The sequence below is a fragment of the Mustelus asterias genome, chromosome 20, assembly GCF_964213995.1.
Source record: "Mustelus asterias chromosome 20, sMusAst1.hap1.1, whole genome shotgun sequence".
NCBI lineage: Eukaryota > Metazoa > Chordata > Chondrichthyes > Carcharhiniformes > Triakidae > Mustelus > Mustelus asterias.
Window position 1 is genome coordinate 45,460,716 of NC_135820.1, and position 17,557 is coordinate 45,478,272.

The 17,557-nt window shown below is 43.0% G+C and overlaps 1 protein-coding gene across 2 annotated transcripts in view; it reads left to right on the forward strand.

Annotated features, from left to right (window-relative positions):
- LOC144508503 (cadherin-like protein 26) overlaps positions 1 to 17,557 on the forward strand; it is a 101,379-nt gene that overhangs the window by 21,435 nt on the left and 62,387 nt on the right. For both annotated transcript variants that reach the window (XM_078236481.1, XM_078236482.1), the window contains exons 5-8: positions 5,634 to 5,800; positions 9,069 to 9,197; positions 13,387 to 13,572; positions 15,317 to 15,585. In XM_078236481.1, coding sequence (XP_078092607.1) covers positions 5,634 to 5,800; positions 9,069 to 9,197; positions 13,387 to 13,572; positions 15,317 to 15,585 — 751 coding nt within the window. The remainder of the gene's footprint in view (positions 1 to 5,633; positions 5,801 to 9,068; positions 9,198 to 13,386; positions 13,573 to 15,316; positions 15,586 to 17,557) is intronic.

The following is a 17,557-nucleotide window of genomic DNA, read 5'->3' on the forward strand; positions in this document are numbered from 1 at the left end:
TCTATGGCCCCTCAACTAGGGGGAAAAAAAGTCATTTCTGTCGACCCTGTCTAGACCTCTCCTAATTTTGTCCACCTCAAATAGGCCACCTCTTAACCTCCTCTGTTCTAAGAAAAACAACCCTCGCCTTTCCAGCCTCTCCTCTTAGCTGCAATTTCCAAATCCTGGCAATATTCTTGTAAACTTCATCTGCACACTCTCCAGAGAAGTTATGTCCTTCCTGTAATGTGTGTACACAAAACTCCTGCTGTGGCCTAACCAGTGTTTTATACAGTTCATGCATCACATTCCTGCTGTTGTATTCAATACCTTGTCCATAGCATTTACCATGGCTAATCCCCCTATCCTGCACATCTCTGAATACTAAAGGTCAATTTGGCATGGCCAATCCACCTAATCCACACATCTTTGGCGTGTATAAGGCAATCGGGGCATCAGGAGGAAACCCATGTAAACACGGGGAGGGTGTACAAATTCCACACAGACAGTGACCCAAGGCCGGAATTGAACCCTGATCCCTGGTGCTGTGAGGCAACAGTGCTGACCACTGTGCCACCATGCCGCTTTGATTTATTGCTTTGTCATTGCTTTATATTTGTTCAGCCAGTTATTTATTTTCTTCATATCTCTATGTAGACCCATAGAAAAGTTACGGTGCAGAAAGAGGCTATTTGGCTCATCATGTCTGTTCGGCCAACAGGAAAAGATAAATAAACTAACTGGTCATTTTAATTCCACTTTCCAACACCTGGGCTATTGCCTTGCAGGTTACTGCACTTTAGATGCAGATCCAGGTACCTTTTAAATGAGATGAGCATTTCAGCCTCAGCCACCAACCTAGGCAGTGAATCCCTGAAGCCTGTCATTCTCAGGGTGAAATCGTTTTTCCTCATGTCCCCTCTAATCCTTCAACCAATCACCTTAAACCTATGGCCCTTGGTAATTGACCCCTCAGCTAGGGGGGAAACAAGTCTTTCCTGTCGACCCTGCCTAGACCTCTCCTAATTTTGTCCACCTCAAGTAGGCCACCTCTTAACCTCCTCTGTTCTAAGAAAAACAACTCTAGCCTTTCCAGCCTCTCCTCATAGCTGCAATTTCCAAATCCTGGCAATATTCTTGTAAACTTCCTTTGCACACTCTCCAGAGAAGTTATGTCCTTCCTGTAATGTGTGTACACAAAACTCATGCTGTGGCCGAACCAGTGCTTTATACAGTTCATGCATCACATTCCTGCTATTGTCCAATAAAGGAAAGCATTCCATATGCTGTCTTGACCATCTTATCCACCTGTCCTGCCACTTTCAAGGACCTGTGGACATGCACTCCAAGGTCCCTTACTTCCTCAACCTCTCTCAATATCCTCCCGTTCATTGAGTATTCTCTTGCTTTGTTTGACCTCCCTGAATGCATTACCTCACACTTTTCCAGATAGAATTCCATTTGCCACTTGTCCGCCCACTCAACCAAACCACTGATACCATTCTGGAGTCGACAGCTATCCTCTTCACTATCAACTACACGGTCAATTTTTGTGTCATCTACAAATTTCCCAATCATGCCTCCCACATTTAAGTCTAAACCAACAATATATACAGCAAACAGCAAGGGCCCCAACAGTGAACCCTATGGAACACCGCTGGAAACTGTTTCACATTCACAAAAACATCCATCAGCTTTTATTCTTTGTTTCCTGTCACTAAGCCAATTTTAGATTCAAGTTGACATCTTCCCGTATCCCATGAGATTTCTGACCAGTCTGCCATGTGGGGCCTTATTGAAATCCATGTAGACAACATCTACTGCGCTACCTTCATCATTCCTCCTTGTTACTTCCTCAAAATATTCTATTAAGTGAGTAAGTTATGGGCCACGATTTTCCAGCCCCGTCGCGTCCAACATGGAATGTATTGGAATGGAGCGGGGTCGGAGAATCATGGGTGAGTGATTTAGCATGTTCGGCACCAGATCCAAACCTTGTTGGTATCTTGAACGGGGGGAGTGGGGTTCATAAAGAGGGTCATGAAGAGGGACCCATTGGGAAGGCTCCAATACCTTGATGCCGGTGATTTTTTGGGGAACAGGGTAGGGAAACATTCCCTCAATAAGTGAATGGGAGGGGATGGGGGGGAGGGTTACCCGCTTTCGGTGGGAGAGAGAAGGGGAGTCCTCAATTTCAATTTGACATTGGGGCACCCTTTAGAAATGGTACTCGATCTTTGTGAAACCAGGCTTGATGGCGTATTTAGGCCCCGCCCGCTCAGACAACCCCACTCAGGCCCCCTTTCTCTTCAGATCCCCATTCAGCCTCTCTTCAGACCGAGCATCTTGGCAGTGCTAACAGTGCACAGTTTTTTAAGTAGGCTTACATTAACACTGCAAAGAAGTTACTGTAGAAATTCCCAGCTGCCACACTCTTGCATCTGTTCGGGTACAACGAGGGAGAATTTAGCATGGGCAATGCATCTAACCAACGTGTCTTTCAAACTATGGGAGAAACCGGAGCGCCTGGAGGAAACCCATGCAGACATGAGGAAAACATGTAGACTCCACATAGACAGTGAAAGAAGCCGGGAATTGAACTTGGGTCTCTGGCGCTGTGAGGCAGCAGTGCTAACCACTGTGGCATCGTGCCGGCCCTGACACCCTGTCTCTCTCACCCTGGTCTGGTGTCTTGGGTCCCCAGGGGGCTTGAGGAGGTCTAGTGTCATTTACCCCACTGCTGCTGCCAGACTGCCGAAGAAGGGTCCCTCAAGGGTCTTGGGGGTTGGGTGGGCTCAGGCTGTGGGCAAGTGTTGACCTCACTACTCTCCGCTGGGATGGGAGGATGTAATGGCTGAACTGCCCCATCTCTTTAGGTTTTCTGCTGGCATGGGCAGTTAATCTCAATTCGGGAGAATCATCCCCTCAGTCATTTTTTGGGAAAATTCCGCCCCCGATCTTCTCCTATCAAACCCACGATGACTATCCCTGATCAATCTGTGCCTTTCTAAGTGACTGTTTATCCTGTCTCTCAGAAATGTTTCCAATAATTTGCCCACCAGCAAAGTCAGACTGACTAGCATATAGCTTTCTAGTCTATCCCTCGCACCCTTTTTACATAATGGTACAACATGTACAGTCCTCCAATCCTCTGGTACCACATGTCTATCTAGTGAGGATTGGAAAATGATCCTCAGAGCTTCTGCTATTTCCTCCCTGGCTTCCTTCAACAGTTTGTGATACAATCCATCTGGCCCTGGTGATTTATCCACCCACAAGGACGCCAGTCTCTTCAGTACTTCCTCTCTCACCATGCTTATTTTATCTAATATTTCACACTCCTCTTTAACTAGAATGTCCACATCATCCCTCTCCTTAGTGAAGCCAGAGACAAAGTACTCATTGAAAACCTGGCCCATATCTTCCGAATCAACCCACAAGTTACTATGTACATCTCTGATAGGCCCTACCTTTTCAATAGTTAATCTCTTGCTCTTAAAGAATTGGTAAAACATCTGAGGATTTTCTTTGATTTTACCTGTCAATAATTTTTCATATCCTCCTTTTACTTTCCTAATTTCCAATTTTATTTCACCCCTTTACTTCCTGTATTCCTCTAGGCTTTCTATAGGATTAAATCTTTAATGACAGTCATAAGCTTTCTTTTTCTGCTTTATCTTGGCCTGTATGCTTCTGGATAACCACGGGGCTCGAGATTTGGCAGCACACCCTTTTCTCCTTTACTTTGTGGGAACATGGCTAAACTGTGCTCATAGAATTTCACCTTTGAATTCCTCCCACAGCTTAATCATAGTTTTTCCTTCCCGACTGTTCTCTGTGTCTATTACCATGTGACTCTGTACATCATGAATGAATGACTGGCGGAGCAGGCTCGTAGGGCTGAATGACCTACTCCTGTTTGTGTTCTCTATCATTCCAAACATGGTGCTATTCTCCAGTCCCATATTAACCCTTGCTGTGTCGAGCACATTGACATCATAATGGGATACGGACGATATCACATTAACTATTCTATGAAAGGTGTTCGAAAGATCCTGAAACTTGATCAACATCCTTTCCGCAGAGTAGTTGGTGAGGTTTGCAGCTTGCCTGTGAAGACTATGCATTTTTCTTTCTGTATACACTTATATTGCATATTGTGGGGCAGTTCAGTGGCACAGTGGTTAGCACTGCTGCCTCACAGCGCCAGGCATCCAGGTTCAATTCTGGCCTTGGGTCACCGTGTGTGTGGAGTTTGCACATTCACTGCGTGGAACGTCCATCCTGGAGCCTTCGCTGAAACCATTTTCAGCTACATAATGCAGGGCCTTTCCTGTGAAAGTGTTACCTCCATTAAAAGCTATGCCATCTATTGCTTTTAGCAAGTCATTGAAGTCACGTTACTGTCCCATTCCAATCTCGATGCACACGTCGTCACTATACTGAGCAAAGCCCACTAAGAGTTTTGCTGAAGAAGTCATCACCAGGTGCTCTGGTTTCTTTCCACACTCCAAAGATGTGCAGGTTAGGTTGATTGGCTATGCTAAATTGCCCTTTAGTGTCAGGAGAACTGGGGTTGGGGGGGGGCTTGCTACATGGGATTATAGGGATAGGGTGAGATTGTTGTTGGTGCAAGCTCGATGGGCCGGATGGCCTCCTTCTGCACTGTAGGGATTCTATGATTATTACATCTTTAAGTATGATCTGGACACCTCAGATCAGTGAATTGTTTTATGATGTGTATGTACTATTATATAGATATGTAGGAAAGCACTATAGCTAATTTACACAGTAATTTACATGAAGGACCAACACAATTTCCTCATTTACTTTGGACAGGTAGATGGGGCTTGAACACCAATGCAGCACTGCTTCAAAACTTCACTGAAGCGTTAGCTGAGATTGTGCATTCAAGTCCTGGAGCTTGAAACTAGAACCCACTCAGTGGGGCGGGCACGGTAGCACAGTGGTTAGCACTGCTGCTTCACAGCTCCAGGGTCCCGGGTTCGATTCCCAGCTCGTGTCACTGTCTGTGTGGAGTTTGCACGTTGTCTGCGTGGGTTTCCTCCGGGTGCTCCGGTTTCCTCCCACAGTCCAAAGATGTGCGGGTTAGGTTGATTGGCCAGGTTAAAAATTGCCCCTTAGAATCCTAAAATGCGTAGGTTAGAGGGATTAGCGGGTAAATATGTGGGGGTAGGGCCTGGGTGGGATTGTGGTCGGTGCAGACGCGATGGGCCGAATGGCCTCCTTCTGCACTGTAGGGTTTCTATGATTTCTACCAACTGAACCACAGTGACACAAACATATTTTTCAAGACTGTACTTGGTTTCCGAGCATGCAACGTTCATAGTAATTGGTTACACAGTTGTAAGATTGTAAGGTTACGTGTGTGCAGGAAATCTGAGATGAAAACCAATGTTGCTGGAAATGCAACAGCTGAAAGACAAAAGATTAATATTTCAGGTGTAATACTGCTGGAGGCGACAGATAGCCTGGCACCTCAAACATCTTCACTGTCAAATATTGACCAAACTGTCAAGTGTTTTCAGTGTCTTCTCTTTAATTAGACATGTCTCCTCATGGGGTATAATTACAGCAGCACTGATTTTTCTAGCCATGTATGTTTACCGAGAAATTAATGTTCTATGCTTTAGGCAAAGAAATCTGCAGAGTTGAAGCAAAAGACCCTGATGATGCAAGGCGTGGTAATGGAAAAGTTTCCTACACAATTGTTTCTCAAAATCCTTCAATCCCATCAAATATATTTAAAATTAACTCAGAAAATGGATCCATACTTCTTCAAAAATGTCTAAATTATGATGTACGTATTATCTTTACATTGTTTTTAAATCACAGAATTGTTTATGTTTTTGCAAATGTAATTGAAACACTCAAATTATAATATAGCTTTCTTGGTAATTAGACAATTAATATAAGCAATTATGTGTCAAGTAGAAATTATATTTTACTTTAATCAAGGATCTCATTGTCATAAGTAACAGGCTAAATGACCTATCCATGCGCACTTGTTCTTTTTAAGTTGTAAGCCTTTAATATCAAAACATTGTTATCAAAAACAGGCCAAAACATTGTGGCTAGAACTCTCTGACCTCGTTCATGGCTGGGATACTTTGGTCCCGCTGCAGTGAATGGAGATTTAGCTGAGTGTTAAATTTTCCGTTCTCGCTGGCAGTGGTATTGGGGCGATCAAGACAGGAGAATTTTGGCCTGTATGTTTTCAAAAAGGAGTATGGCTCCTGGGCTGAAGGAGATCAAGCAATATGGGGGAAGGCATTATCAGGCTATGGAGCTGGATGATCAGCCATGAATGGCAGAACAGGCTTGAGGGGCCGAATGGCCTACTCCTGCTCCTATTTTCTAGGTTTCTATGTTTATCAGATGCAATGCAAATAACTTAAATATTGGGTACAATTTAATATTGAATGGGTTGGCAGTGGGGGGACATGAATCTAAAATTGAGTGCCATGAGGGTGTGCCTTTCCACTGCCATGGGTATTTTACCTACAGCTGGAGAAGCACAAGGTGGCCTGCATGCTCAAAGGTCAACTGAAGCCCTTAAATAATCAAGTAAGGGTCCCCTCCCACAGATACCTTGGTTAATTGCAAGGCCACCAGATAAACCACTGTTACCAGCTAGTGAGGGGGTAGGGGCATCCTGCGCTCAGCGGAGGCCCTCCAAAGACTGTTCCTCACCCTTCCATGTGCTGCCCCTTGTATCTTGCCGAATGCAGTCTCCCCTCCCCTTCCACCCTCCTCTATCCCACCCACCCGCTCCACTGGAGCCTGCCAGCCTCGTCTCAGCAAAACCTTGTTTCGCCTCTGAACCAGCATTTTGCAAATGCCACAGGCAGTGCGTCAATGCTGAAGACTGGATTATTCAGGGTCCTGGGCACCTAAACTGCCACAAAGCCACAAGAGTGTTGAAATTCTCCATTCCTGAAAATGTCTAAATAAATCAATAGAAGACGTTGAGGATCCCTTCACCCAATAATCAGAGGCTGAGATGGTGTCCGTTTTCCAAACTATCCAAAAAAAGGAAAAGCTGAAAACTGGGACATTTGGACTATTTTTGGGAAATGAACAGAACATTGGGCACTGAATGAAAATCCAGAACTGTTTTGTCAAAATCGGGGCCTCTAGTCACCCTATCTTCAGGGGCCTGGGTGTTAGCTCAAATATAGGGCGGAATACGTCGACTATGCTGGTCTAAAAGCCAGAAATTCCCACCCGACTGTCAATGTGTTTCACATTGTCCACGGCCCGCCCGCTAAAATTCCAGTGGCGGGTGGGATGGGAGAATTCCGGCCATAGATCCTGAGAAGCAATCAAATTGTCGATCTCCCAGCATGCTGGAGGCAGTACTTAAGGAGGGAACCCCTGAATCTGGGAAAATCCTGATCATTCTAAGAGGGTTGGGGAACTCTAGGTGGAGTGTGTATAACTGGACAAGCTTAAGTGGAAAGGGTGGAAGCCATGGCTCAGAGGTCCTTTGGTATCCTTCTGCCACCAGGCGGCACACCTTGTAGATAATGAGTTTGGAGGGGCAAGTGCAGCATTCTCTTCACATTCTAGTCCAAGCTGAAATGGATGGGAGTCTTCTCTTTAGGAATGAAAGTGGTAAGAAAAGGCAGGTCATCCACATGCTCCTCCAATCCCACCTGTTTTCCTGGACTAAGTGTTATTTGGCATACAGGGCAGGATTCCAGCAGGATCCCTGTCTCTGAAAGGAAGCCCCACAGTGCTGAAGGGGGAGGCAAGGCAGTGCTTACAACAATGGGATTCCAAAGGAGACCCAGAAGGGAGAGCAAGAGACTCCCAAAGGAGAAAAGAGCCCAAAAGATGAAGCAAGTCTTTGGCTTTCTAGGCATTTTCAGAAACTGAGGAAATTTAAGTAGATGGGGCTGAACTGGAGCGAGAAGGCCTCAGTGACATCCTTTATGTCCATCTACACAATACAGGGCCTCATTACCACCATCTCAAGTTTCACCAGATAGGTCTAGGCAGGGGTGGTTATAAGGGCAGAATGGAGATGAATGGATCAGTGAGTCAGTTACCACTCTCTGCCAGTGTTTACATGCCATGAATGAGGAATGTATAATGAGTCAGCATGGTGGCACAGTGGTTAGCACTGCTGCCTCACAGTGCCAGGGACCCAGGTTTAATTCCAGCCTCGGGCCACTGTCTGTGTGGAATTTGCACTTTCTCCTCATGTCTGCGTGGGTTTCCTCCAAGTGCTCCAGTTTCCTCCCACAGTCCAAAGATGTGTGGGTTAGGTTGATTGGCCATGCTAAATTGACCTTAGTGTTTGGGGATGAGCAGGGCAAATGAGGATTGTGGGAATAGGGCCTGGGTGGGATTGTGGTCGGTACAGGCTCGATGGATCGAATGGCCTCCTTCTGTACTGTCGGGATTCTATGATAATAACTCCAGAAGCCAACTGTGAAGGAACCGTGCTTTTATTGCACAAATAAAATTAAACAATAACCACAAGCCTGTGGTGAACACAACAGGTCCCAACTGGGACTAAAAGGTTAATGGACCTTCTCAGGGTCTTGCTTTATATAGGGCTTGGTGTATGAACTCCACTAGGTGGGCTAATTACCAGTTCCCAGGGAGCTCATATTCAATGAACCCAATTGGGAAATCAGTGAGTGACTCCCATGTAGATCATAGGGGTCATCACAGAGAGCAGGCAGCAACCTTGGATGAAAGGGGAAAGAAATGGAACTCGGGGCACAGTGCAGAGCTAGACCTGGCCACATTTGACCACATTTTTTGCCCCAATATCCATCAACTTTGATCAGAATTGCAAAGGAAAATGCAATCTAGTGTGTTGTATATATTGACTTTGGGGTAGTGCTAATTCATTCGATCAATAATAGATTACAAAAAAAATGTAAAACTTTCCTCGGGCTGCAGGTTAAGAACTCTACCCAAAGTAAACAGGTGCACTTCAACTGACCAACAACAAGGCTTGTAACGACCTGTTTTGCTCATATGAGGTTAATGGCAATGTTTTTTATGAAAGGTCATTTATGTTTGGTAACTGATTATTGTTTCTGTTTCAGGCCATCAAATCCTACTCTTTAGTCATTAAAGCAAGAGACAATGGATTGAACGTACTGTCCTCCAGCGCAAAAGTACAGATTAATGTGCTTGATTCCAATACCAATCTTCCAATTTTAAGTCAGCAGACTGTAAGTATAGATATATTCCGGCATGGAGGTGTGGGCCTTTTCTTTTTAACCCTAAATTAGAGGTGTGTTGGGGGGTGGATGCAGAGTTAAAATTGTCGATCTTTCAATTGCAACTGCAACCCAGCTCCAATGCAGCCAATTTTGGGTTTAACGCATGTGTTTTTAGATACCTTCAGGTCGCCTACTCACCAAAGTCAGGAATTGGATTACTGTGGATGGGCAGGTAGATAACATTACGTTGAAGTATTTAAGAGGTTTTAATGAGGCATGGGCAGCATGGCGGCACAGTGATTAGCACTGCTGCCTCACAGCGCCAGGACCCGGGTTCGATTCCAGCCTTGGGTGACTGTCTGTGTGAAGTTTGTATGTTCTCACCATGTCTGCGTGGGTTTCCTCTGGCTGCTCTGGTTTCCTCCCACAGTCCAAAGATGTGCGGGTTAGGTTGATTGGCCATGCTAAATTGTCCCTTAGTGTTAGGGGGACTAGCAGAGTAAATACATCAGGTTATGGGGACAGAGCCTGGATGGGATTGTTGTTGGTGCAGGCTCGATGGGTCGAATGGACTCCTTCTGCACTGGAGGGAATCTATTGCTGTATGGTTTGCTGCAGCTTGGAAATAGCCAAATTTTATGTACCAGTAAGGTCGGCGAGGATGAATTACTTCTCACAGTAAAATGTAATTGCCGAATGCTGCAAGCTGTTTTTCACAGATTAAAAAGAAAAACCTGGGCTAGGAGCAAACTATTAACACGTCCAGACACTGTCATGTCAGACCTTGAGGCCTACAGATGATTGAGAAACTATCAAAACAGGCAGCCATATTTCAAATTAGGTCTTTCAATTCACCTTGCCTAATTAAAATGCTTGCTGGGATTCAAAGGTTAATTAGTTTGTAAAGCTTAGTGGAGCATTTTATGTTTCAATAACCTGATCAGAAATGAGAACAGTTGAGTTGGATAACCATAATGAACATCTCTAAGCACGTGCAACTGATAACAGACAAATATGAATAATGAAGCCTCTGAAAGATAGGGTGAGATTCTCCGGCCTCCCAGCCTCGTGTTTCCTGCTGGCGGGAGATGGTGCGTTGTTTGTTAGCAGTGGGATTCTCTGGTCTGATTCCGCTGCTGTCAATAGGAATTTCTCTTGATGTCATTCCACGCCAGCGGGAACCTGTGGGTGGGAGTACGCTGCCGGCTGGACCGGAGGATCCCACCGGCGTGAATGGCAGGAGAATTCCGGCCACTGTTTGAAGAGTGGAGATGGGATATTTCAATTGAGTTGTGGAACTGATCATGTGGAACAATTTAAGATGAGAGAAGGGATTATATTGTAAAGGCCTGGTTGATCTATCTTTAATCATGAAGCACATGTGAAGACTCTAGAAGCTTATGAAAAGTGGTTAGCATAAAGTTAGGCTTTCACCCTATGGTTTAGATAAAGAATGTGACATTCCATTGGGCATTCTATATTTAGAGAACCTTAATAGGACAATAAGGTTCTATCAATAACACCCAGGTCCACTCCTGAGAAAGGGTATAAAAATGGTGTAAAAAAATATCTGGGCCTGTCATTGAGGCCAAATTGAGTGGATGCCAGTTAAAAGAGCTACTTTGAGCCACTGTCAAACTGATGATTCACTCGTCTTCGTGTGTCAAGGCTTTTGCTTATGGATTTATGGATGCTTGAGCTAAAATAAAGAGGCGAATCTGTAATCCAGGATTACTGTGTGACAGTGCAATCAGATGCTTACTTGTAATCTCTTGCTACTCTTAAGTAATAAGAACTTATTTCAAAATGTTTGTCTCAAATTGTTTGTTGCACCTGCCTGAACTCAGTTAAATGTTGGACAAGGGAAGACATTACACCAGCTCATCAGTCAAAAGCTACCTTCAGATTAGTATGAGTTCTGATGTTCTGATGAGTTAGATGATCACTAAAAACATTTCAGTGGATTTGGACAATAATATTTAGGGGTACAACAGTGCGACCTGTATTTGTCAGCTAGTATCAGTTCAAAGCAGTGGAGAGCCTATTGAGTTGGATTACACTGTTGATCCTACATCATTCTGATCAAACACAGCTGTGTTGATCATCATTCATCAATATTCAAATAATACTTCCATTTATGGTTTTACTAAAGAGATAATAAACAGTCAACTTGTCACCAGCATTAAAAAGGTTGAGAGGATAAATTTAAAATTTAGTTATAAATTGACTGCAATTGCACCGCTACAGGTGTAAAACTTGAAGCAGTTAGAGATTACTTCCACCAACAATCAGGCCCGATAGGGCGGCATGGTGGCAAAGTGGTCAGCACTGCTGCCTCACAGCACCAGGGACCCTGGTTCGATTCCCAGCTTGGGTGATTGTCTGTGTGGTCTGCACAGTCTCCCAGTGTCTGTGTGGGTTTTCTCTGGGTGCTCTGGTTTCCTCCCACAATCCAAAAGACACACTGGTTCGGTGCATGCTAAATTCTCCCTCAGTGTACCCAAACAGGCACTGGAGTGTGACAACTAGGGGATTTTCACAGTAATTTCATTGCAGTGTTAATGTAAGCCTACTTGTGACACTAATAACTAAATTTATAAACTTATAGGAACTTGACATATGATAGAATCTTACAACACAGAAGGACACTTTTTGTCCAACATGTTGTTTGTCCATAGCCCTGTCTAGTTCTCCCCTTGAAGAGAAGAGCTCCAGTTCCTTTTCGAAAATTCTGAATTGAATCCGCTTCCACTGCCCTTTGAGGCAATGCATTCTGGACCATAAAGTCGCTATGTAAAAAAAAAATTCCTCATCTCACTTCTGACTCTTTGTTAAATCTGTGGCCCGTAGGCAGCAACCCTGTTGCCACTGGGACCAGATTTTCTTTAACTACTCTAGCAAAAATGTTTCATGATATTTAATATCCCATTAACTTCCTCTGCCCTAAAAAGAAGTATCTCAGCTTTTCTAGTCTCACCATGTAATCCAAATCTTTCATTCCTACCATTTTATTAAAATCTCCTCTTTAATGCTTTCACACCCTTCATAAACCATGGTTCCCAGAACTGAATATAAAATTTCCACTAAGGCCTAATTGGTGATTTATAAAGCGTGAACTTTCACATATCTTCCATGCTACTGTACTCTAATATATAAAGCCAAATATTTAACAATCATATCATAGAATCCCTATAGTGCAGAAGGAGACCATTCGGTCAATCGAACCTGCACTGACAACCATCCCACCCAGGCCCTATCCATGTAACCCCACGTATTAACCCTGCTCGTCCCTCTGGCACTAAAGGGCAATTTAGCATGGCCAATCAACCTAACCTGCACACCTTTGGAGTGTGGGGGGAAATCAGAGCACCCGGAGGAAACCCACACTGACATAGGGAGAATGTGAAAACTCCACACGGACAAGCACTCAAGGCTATAATTGAACCTGGGTCTCTGCTGTGAGGCAGCAGTGCTAACAACTGTGCTACCATCCTGCCACCCTTAAATATTTCTATATGCTAACCCCTAGGTCTGTTTATTTCTGCAGCCCTTTTAAAATTGTCTTCTTTAGTTTATATATTATAATTTTATAGTAAACCCAAAATGACAAACCCAAAATTTCATATCAATGCAAGATATATGGTGTAATTTTCCTGTAATATTCCATGTTGGACATTATTTCAATGTTCAAATTTCAAAGGTTTAACTATCATTAAAATATTGCTATAAAATCTCTTTCAATCACTTGCCTTGATAATCCAGATTGATGTTGCTCTGCCTCCAATGAGCAGAATTTACAGAATCACGGAATTGTTACAATGCAGAAGGAGGCTGTTCGGCCCATTGTGGAAATCTGGAAATGGGCAACTCACCTCGTGCTATTCTCCCACTTTCTCCCCATAACCCTGTGCATTCTTCATTAAAAAAGAGTAACTCTGCAGAGTAGGAAACCCAGATGAATTGGTGCATGAATCACCATTCCAAAACAGTAACTCAAAGAATCAACAATGTAAGTCTAGAAATATGGGCACCAGAATGGTGGAGGAATTTATAATGAAAGCATAAACTTATTTTGACTTTAAAATTTTATATTTACACATTTGGAATCCAAGTTATGATACAATGGAGAGTAATCAGCTATTTGTTTTCTAATATCTATTTTTTTTTTCTTGACTATCTGATTTCCTTTTCCTTATAGGCTTCAGCTATTATTGATGAGGATGCCAATAATATAGTTGTATTAAGAATAAGTGTTACTGATAAAGACAATCCTCACACACCAGCCTGGAAAGCAAGATACAAAATAGTGGAAGGGAATGAAGATGACAATTACAGGATTGAAACAGATCCAGAAACAAATGACGGAATTCTCTTTCTTATAAAGGTATTGTATTTTAATTTGAGAATATTGCTTGTACTTTTACTGTAGTATTTGTGCTTTCAGATAAAAAAAAGGATTGAGGTAAACATGTCACCATTATTTATATCTTGCAGACATAAATATTTTAGTTTCGTTTTCTATGTCAGTGTTGTGGTCTATTTAACAGTTTTTCCTATATCTTTAGTTTATTATTTTCATTTTGTGTTTGTTGCATGGAAGATTGAATTAAATATTTAGGGATCTGGGACTCAAAATCTAATTTTTTTTAATCGGTGTCTTGCCTTAATCCAACTCCAGAGGCTTCATAATTCAGCTAATCCTTTTCTCACTCTGTATCCGCACACATACACCTTTCACTATGGTTGATTGATTAGCATTCAGGGTCAGGAACTCCCTCTAATTGATCTTCCTTCCTATTCCAGGAGCGCTAAGGCCAGTTTCAGTGCCTCGATTACTTGCTGAATCACCTGATTATTCAAAACCCAGAACCAAATCTGGAATCTTTTGCTCCCAATGATTCCTGTGAGAGCAGCAGGCTGAAATAAATTGTAGATCACTGAATCTGAATTGTAGATCATTGAACTTGAATTTATAGCAAGCTTTAGCTTTGAGAAACTTTCTCCAGAATTCTACCGCCCTGCCCACCATGGAATTGGAGCGGGTGAGGGCTGAACAACGGAAATGTGCATTGACCTCAGGTGGGAATTTCCGGTCTCGCTCAAGTGAGGCTCGTAAAATCCCACCTGTTAATTTGTAATAAAATTAAGAAAAGAATCCTTTTTCATTTAATTGGACGTTTGGACAATAAAATCTAAGTACACCATTCTGATGCATTCTGTTTGAAGCAGATATTGATAGATTCCTGGTTAACAATAATATAAATAGTTATGAGGATACGATGTGTAAAATGCATTGAAGTGTTCGATCAGCCATGATTATATTGAATGGCAGAGCAGGCTCAACAGGCTGAATGGCCTCCTCTTGTTCCTATGTTCCTAAACCGCTGTTAAATTTGGATTTCCAAGTCATGCTGGTTATTGTTCTTTCAGAATGCATTCAAAACCTGCACAAATAATTACCTAACAGTGTCACTGAAGCATAGCTAGGCACGTGTAAGTAGAATAACTCTGTAATCATTGTGTACTCGGGATTTACTAAAGACAATGACCAGAATTCTGTGGCCTCACTTGCAGCTGGGATTCTCCAGTCCCGCTGCAGGCAGCGGAGTTTTGGCTCAGTGCCAAATTCCCTGTTCTCGCTGGCAGTGAAGGCAGAGTGAATAAGATTAGAGAATCCTGGACAATAACCTTCATTGAATATGCCTTCATAACCATTGCCCAAGTCACTTTTGCGCTAGTTCTCTAAATTTCATCTCTTCTTTCCATCAAACATATATTTGTTCCATTCCTTCCTATCCTGAATCCTTTAACTAATTTGTGCTCATCGAGATGAGAAATGCAGACTTTCTGAATTCAGTACAAAGTGAACCCTTGGAAAGACACTTGAGGGACTGCAATGGTTCAAGAAGGCAACTCACCACCATCTTCTCAAATGTTGATCAACAGATTGAGAAAATGCTGATACAACCCCTAAATATTTGACAACTCAGGAACAATCTGAGCTTTTATTGAATTCACTAAGAATAGCCAAGATATAACGCAACTTGCCAGGTTCATTAGCATTATGAAACATTTTCTGAGTCATTTATACTAGCTTCAAACTTATAATATGCTTTTGACTATTCCAGTCTTTGGATTATGAACAAGGCCCCAGGAGGAACATTAGGATAACTGTTGAAAATGAAGAGCCATTATTTACATGCCAGGAAATAAATGGCAACACATCTATAAAATTGTCCGAGCTTACTACAGTTGTCACTGTGAAGGACAAGAATGATGCTCCTGTGTTCTTCCCTTCGATGTTAACTGTCCAGGAGGTTGAAGGTCAGAAGCCTGGAAAGATACTGGGAAAGTTTAATGCTACTGATACTGATAAATTCTATAAGCATTCCATCAGGTAAAAAAAACTTGTTGAACGTAAGAGAACTTACATCATGACATTTTACATTTACATTCTAATTGTTTCATTTTGTCAAAATATTATTATATAGTATCTGATACCATCTAAGATTATTGTGTCACAAACAAGTGAGGAGGGGACCAATGGCTCCCCTCTTTGCCATCTCCTCATTTGATTGCAACAGTCCTTTCTGTTTGAAAAGGATATATTTGCCAGTTCAGTGGGCGGCACAGTGGTTAGCACTACTGCCTCACAGCACCAAGGACCCGGGTTCAATTCCTGGCCTCGGGTAACTGTCTGTGTGGAGTTTGCATATTCTCCCCGTGTCTGCGTGGGTTTCCTCCCACAGTCCAAAGATGTGCGAGTTAGGTTGATTGGCCATGCTAAATTGCCCCCTAGTGTCAGGGGAACTAGCTAGGGTAAATGCATGGGGTTATAGGGATAGGCCTGGGTGGGATTGTTGTCTATCTAGGCTCGATGGGCTGAATGGCCTCCTTCTGCACTGTAGGGATTCTATGACTTGACTATTTACGTGCTGTGATCATAAAGGAATCAATGGACAGGTCCTATTGAGTTTAACAAAGGAAGAGTTTAGCTTTATTATGCTTAGAACAATCTCAGTAAAATAATAAAATGTGCACTAACTTTCGCACACACACACACACACAGTCACACACAGTTAAAGAGAGAACACAGATTATGTTTAAGTTGTATACCCTTCATCAGAAATCTTTCCTTGTACAATGATACAGATTGAGAAAGTGAGGCCATCTGATCTCATGCAAAGTTTTGTTCTCCTGAGGGGGTCAAAGAGAAATTTTCCAGAACTCCTGTCTCTTATTTAACCTTATTTTTACATTGTTTTGTTTATTTACCTCTCCTAGCAGGTTGCATAGCTTTGGGGATATAGATTCTTGGTGAGTTTCTGTCACTTTATGCATTTGTTGATAATTCCAACTTTGATGATGAATAGCGCTCCAGGGGAAAGTGTCTGCCAAAGCAAAATCCTCGTTTGAGGCCAGGTGCAAGATGGAGTTGGGCAGATGACCCGGGAAGAAATGCAGAAGTGCCACAGGGTCTGCCGGATGTGCAGACGGACTGTTTAAAAGGCCCATCTTGGTGCTGTGGAACTTTGTCCAGTGGAAAAATATATACAGGCCCTCCAGCCCTTAACCCTAACACTCCCCATGTACCATCCATGTCTCCTCATCCCCCAAATAGCCCCTTGTGCCTCCATGCCAAGTTCTGCTCTTCCTCTCATCCCCACATCTAATTCTGTACACTTGGCAGACAGCTGAGACATCTGTTGGAATAACAGAACGCCTGTTTTGCCGAGGGAACAGTGTTTGAGAGATAGCTCAAGCTCTCTATTCTTTGCAGTCAATTTCACAATGTTTTCTGACGTAACTGAAGTGTTTTCAGTGTATGTAGTTTGTGGCTGTTGAAACTTTAAAGGATCTGGATGATTGACACTTTTATTAGTTTGCAACCTAGACTTTTACTTCATAGGATAAGCTTTTATTTTACACATTCCTCTTTAAACTGCAGTGTTCATTAGTTCTAGAAATTTATAGTGAGTCAATGTGCATGCAAGTGTCAGACCTGGCACAAAGCATATGAGGGGTCAGAAGGAGTGGGTGGAAGGGTAGATCCTGGTATAGGGGATATGAGGGGGGGGACTTACCTCTTAAAGGTCTTCTCATGCACATTGGGGTTCATGGCTTCTCTGAGAGGCTGCGAACCACGACTCCTTAAAAACCTGGCCCAACTGGCAGTAGAAGATACTCATCTTCACAATGAAATCAGCCAGATTGAGAGTGTTGGATGTAGACTTCTGACAGGAAACAGCCCACAATTTTCTAAGGCATTCCGGAAAATCACACAGTCTGAGAATGGGGTCGAGAATCCTGGAAGTGGGATACATCCATCATTTTTAAAAGTCCCTCAAATCAATCCAACTTGGTGAAAA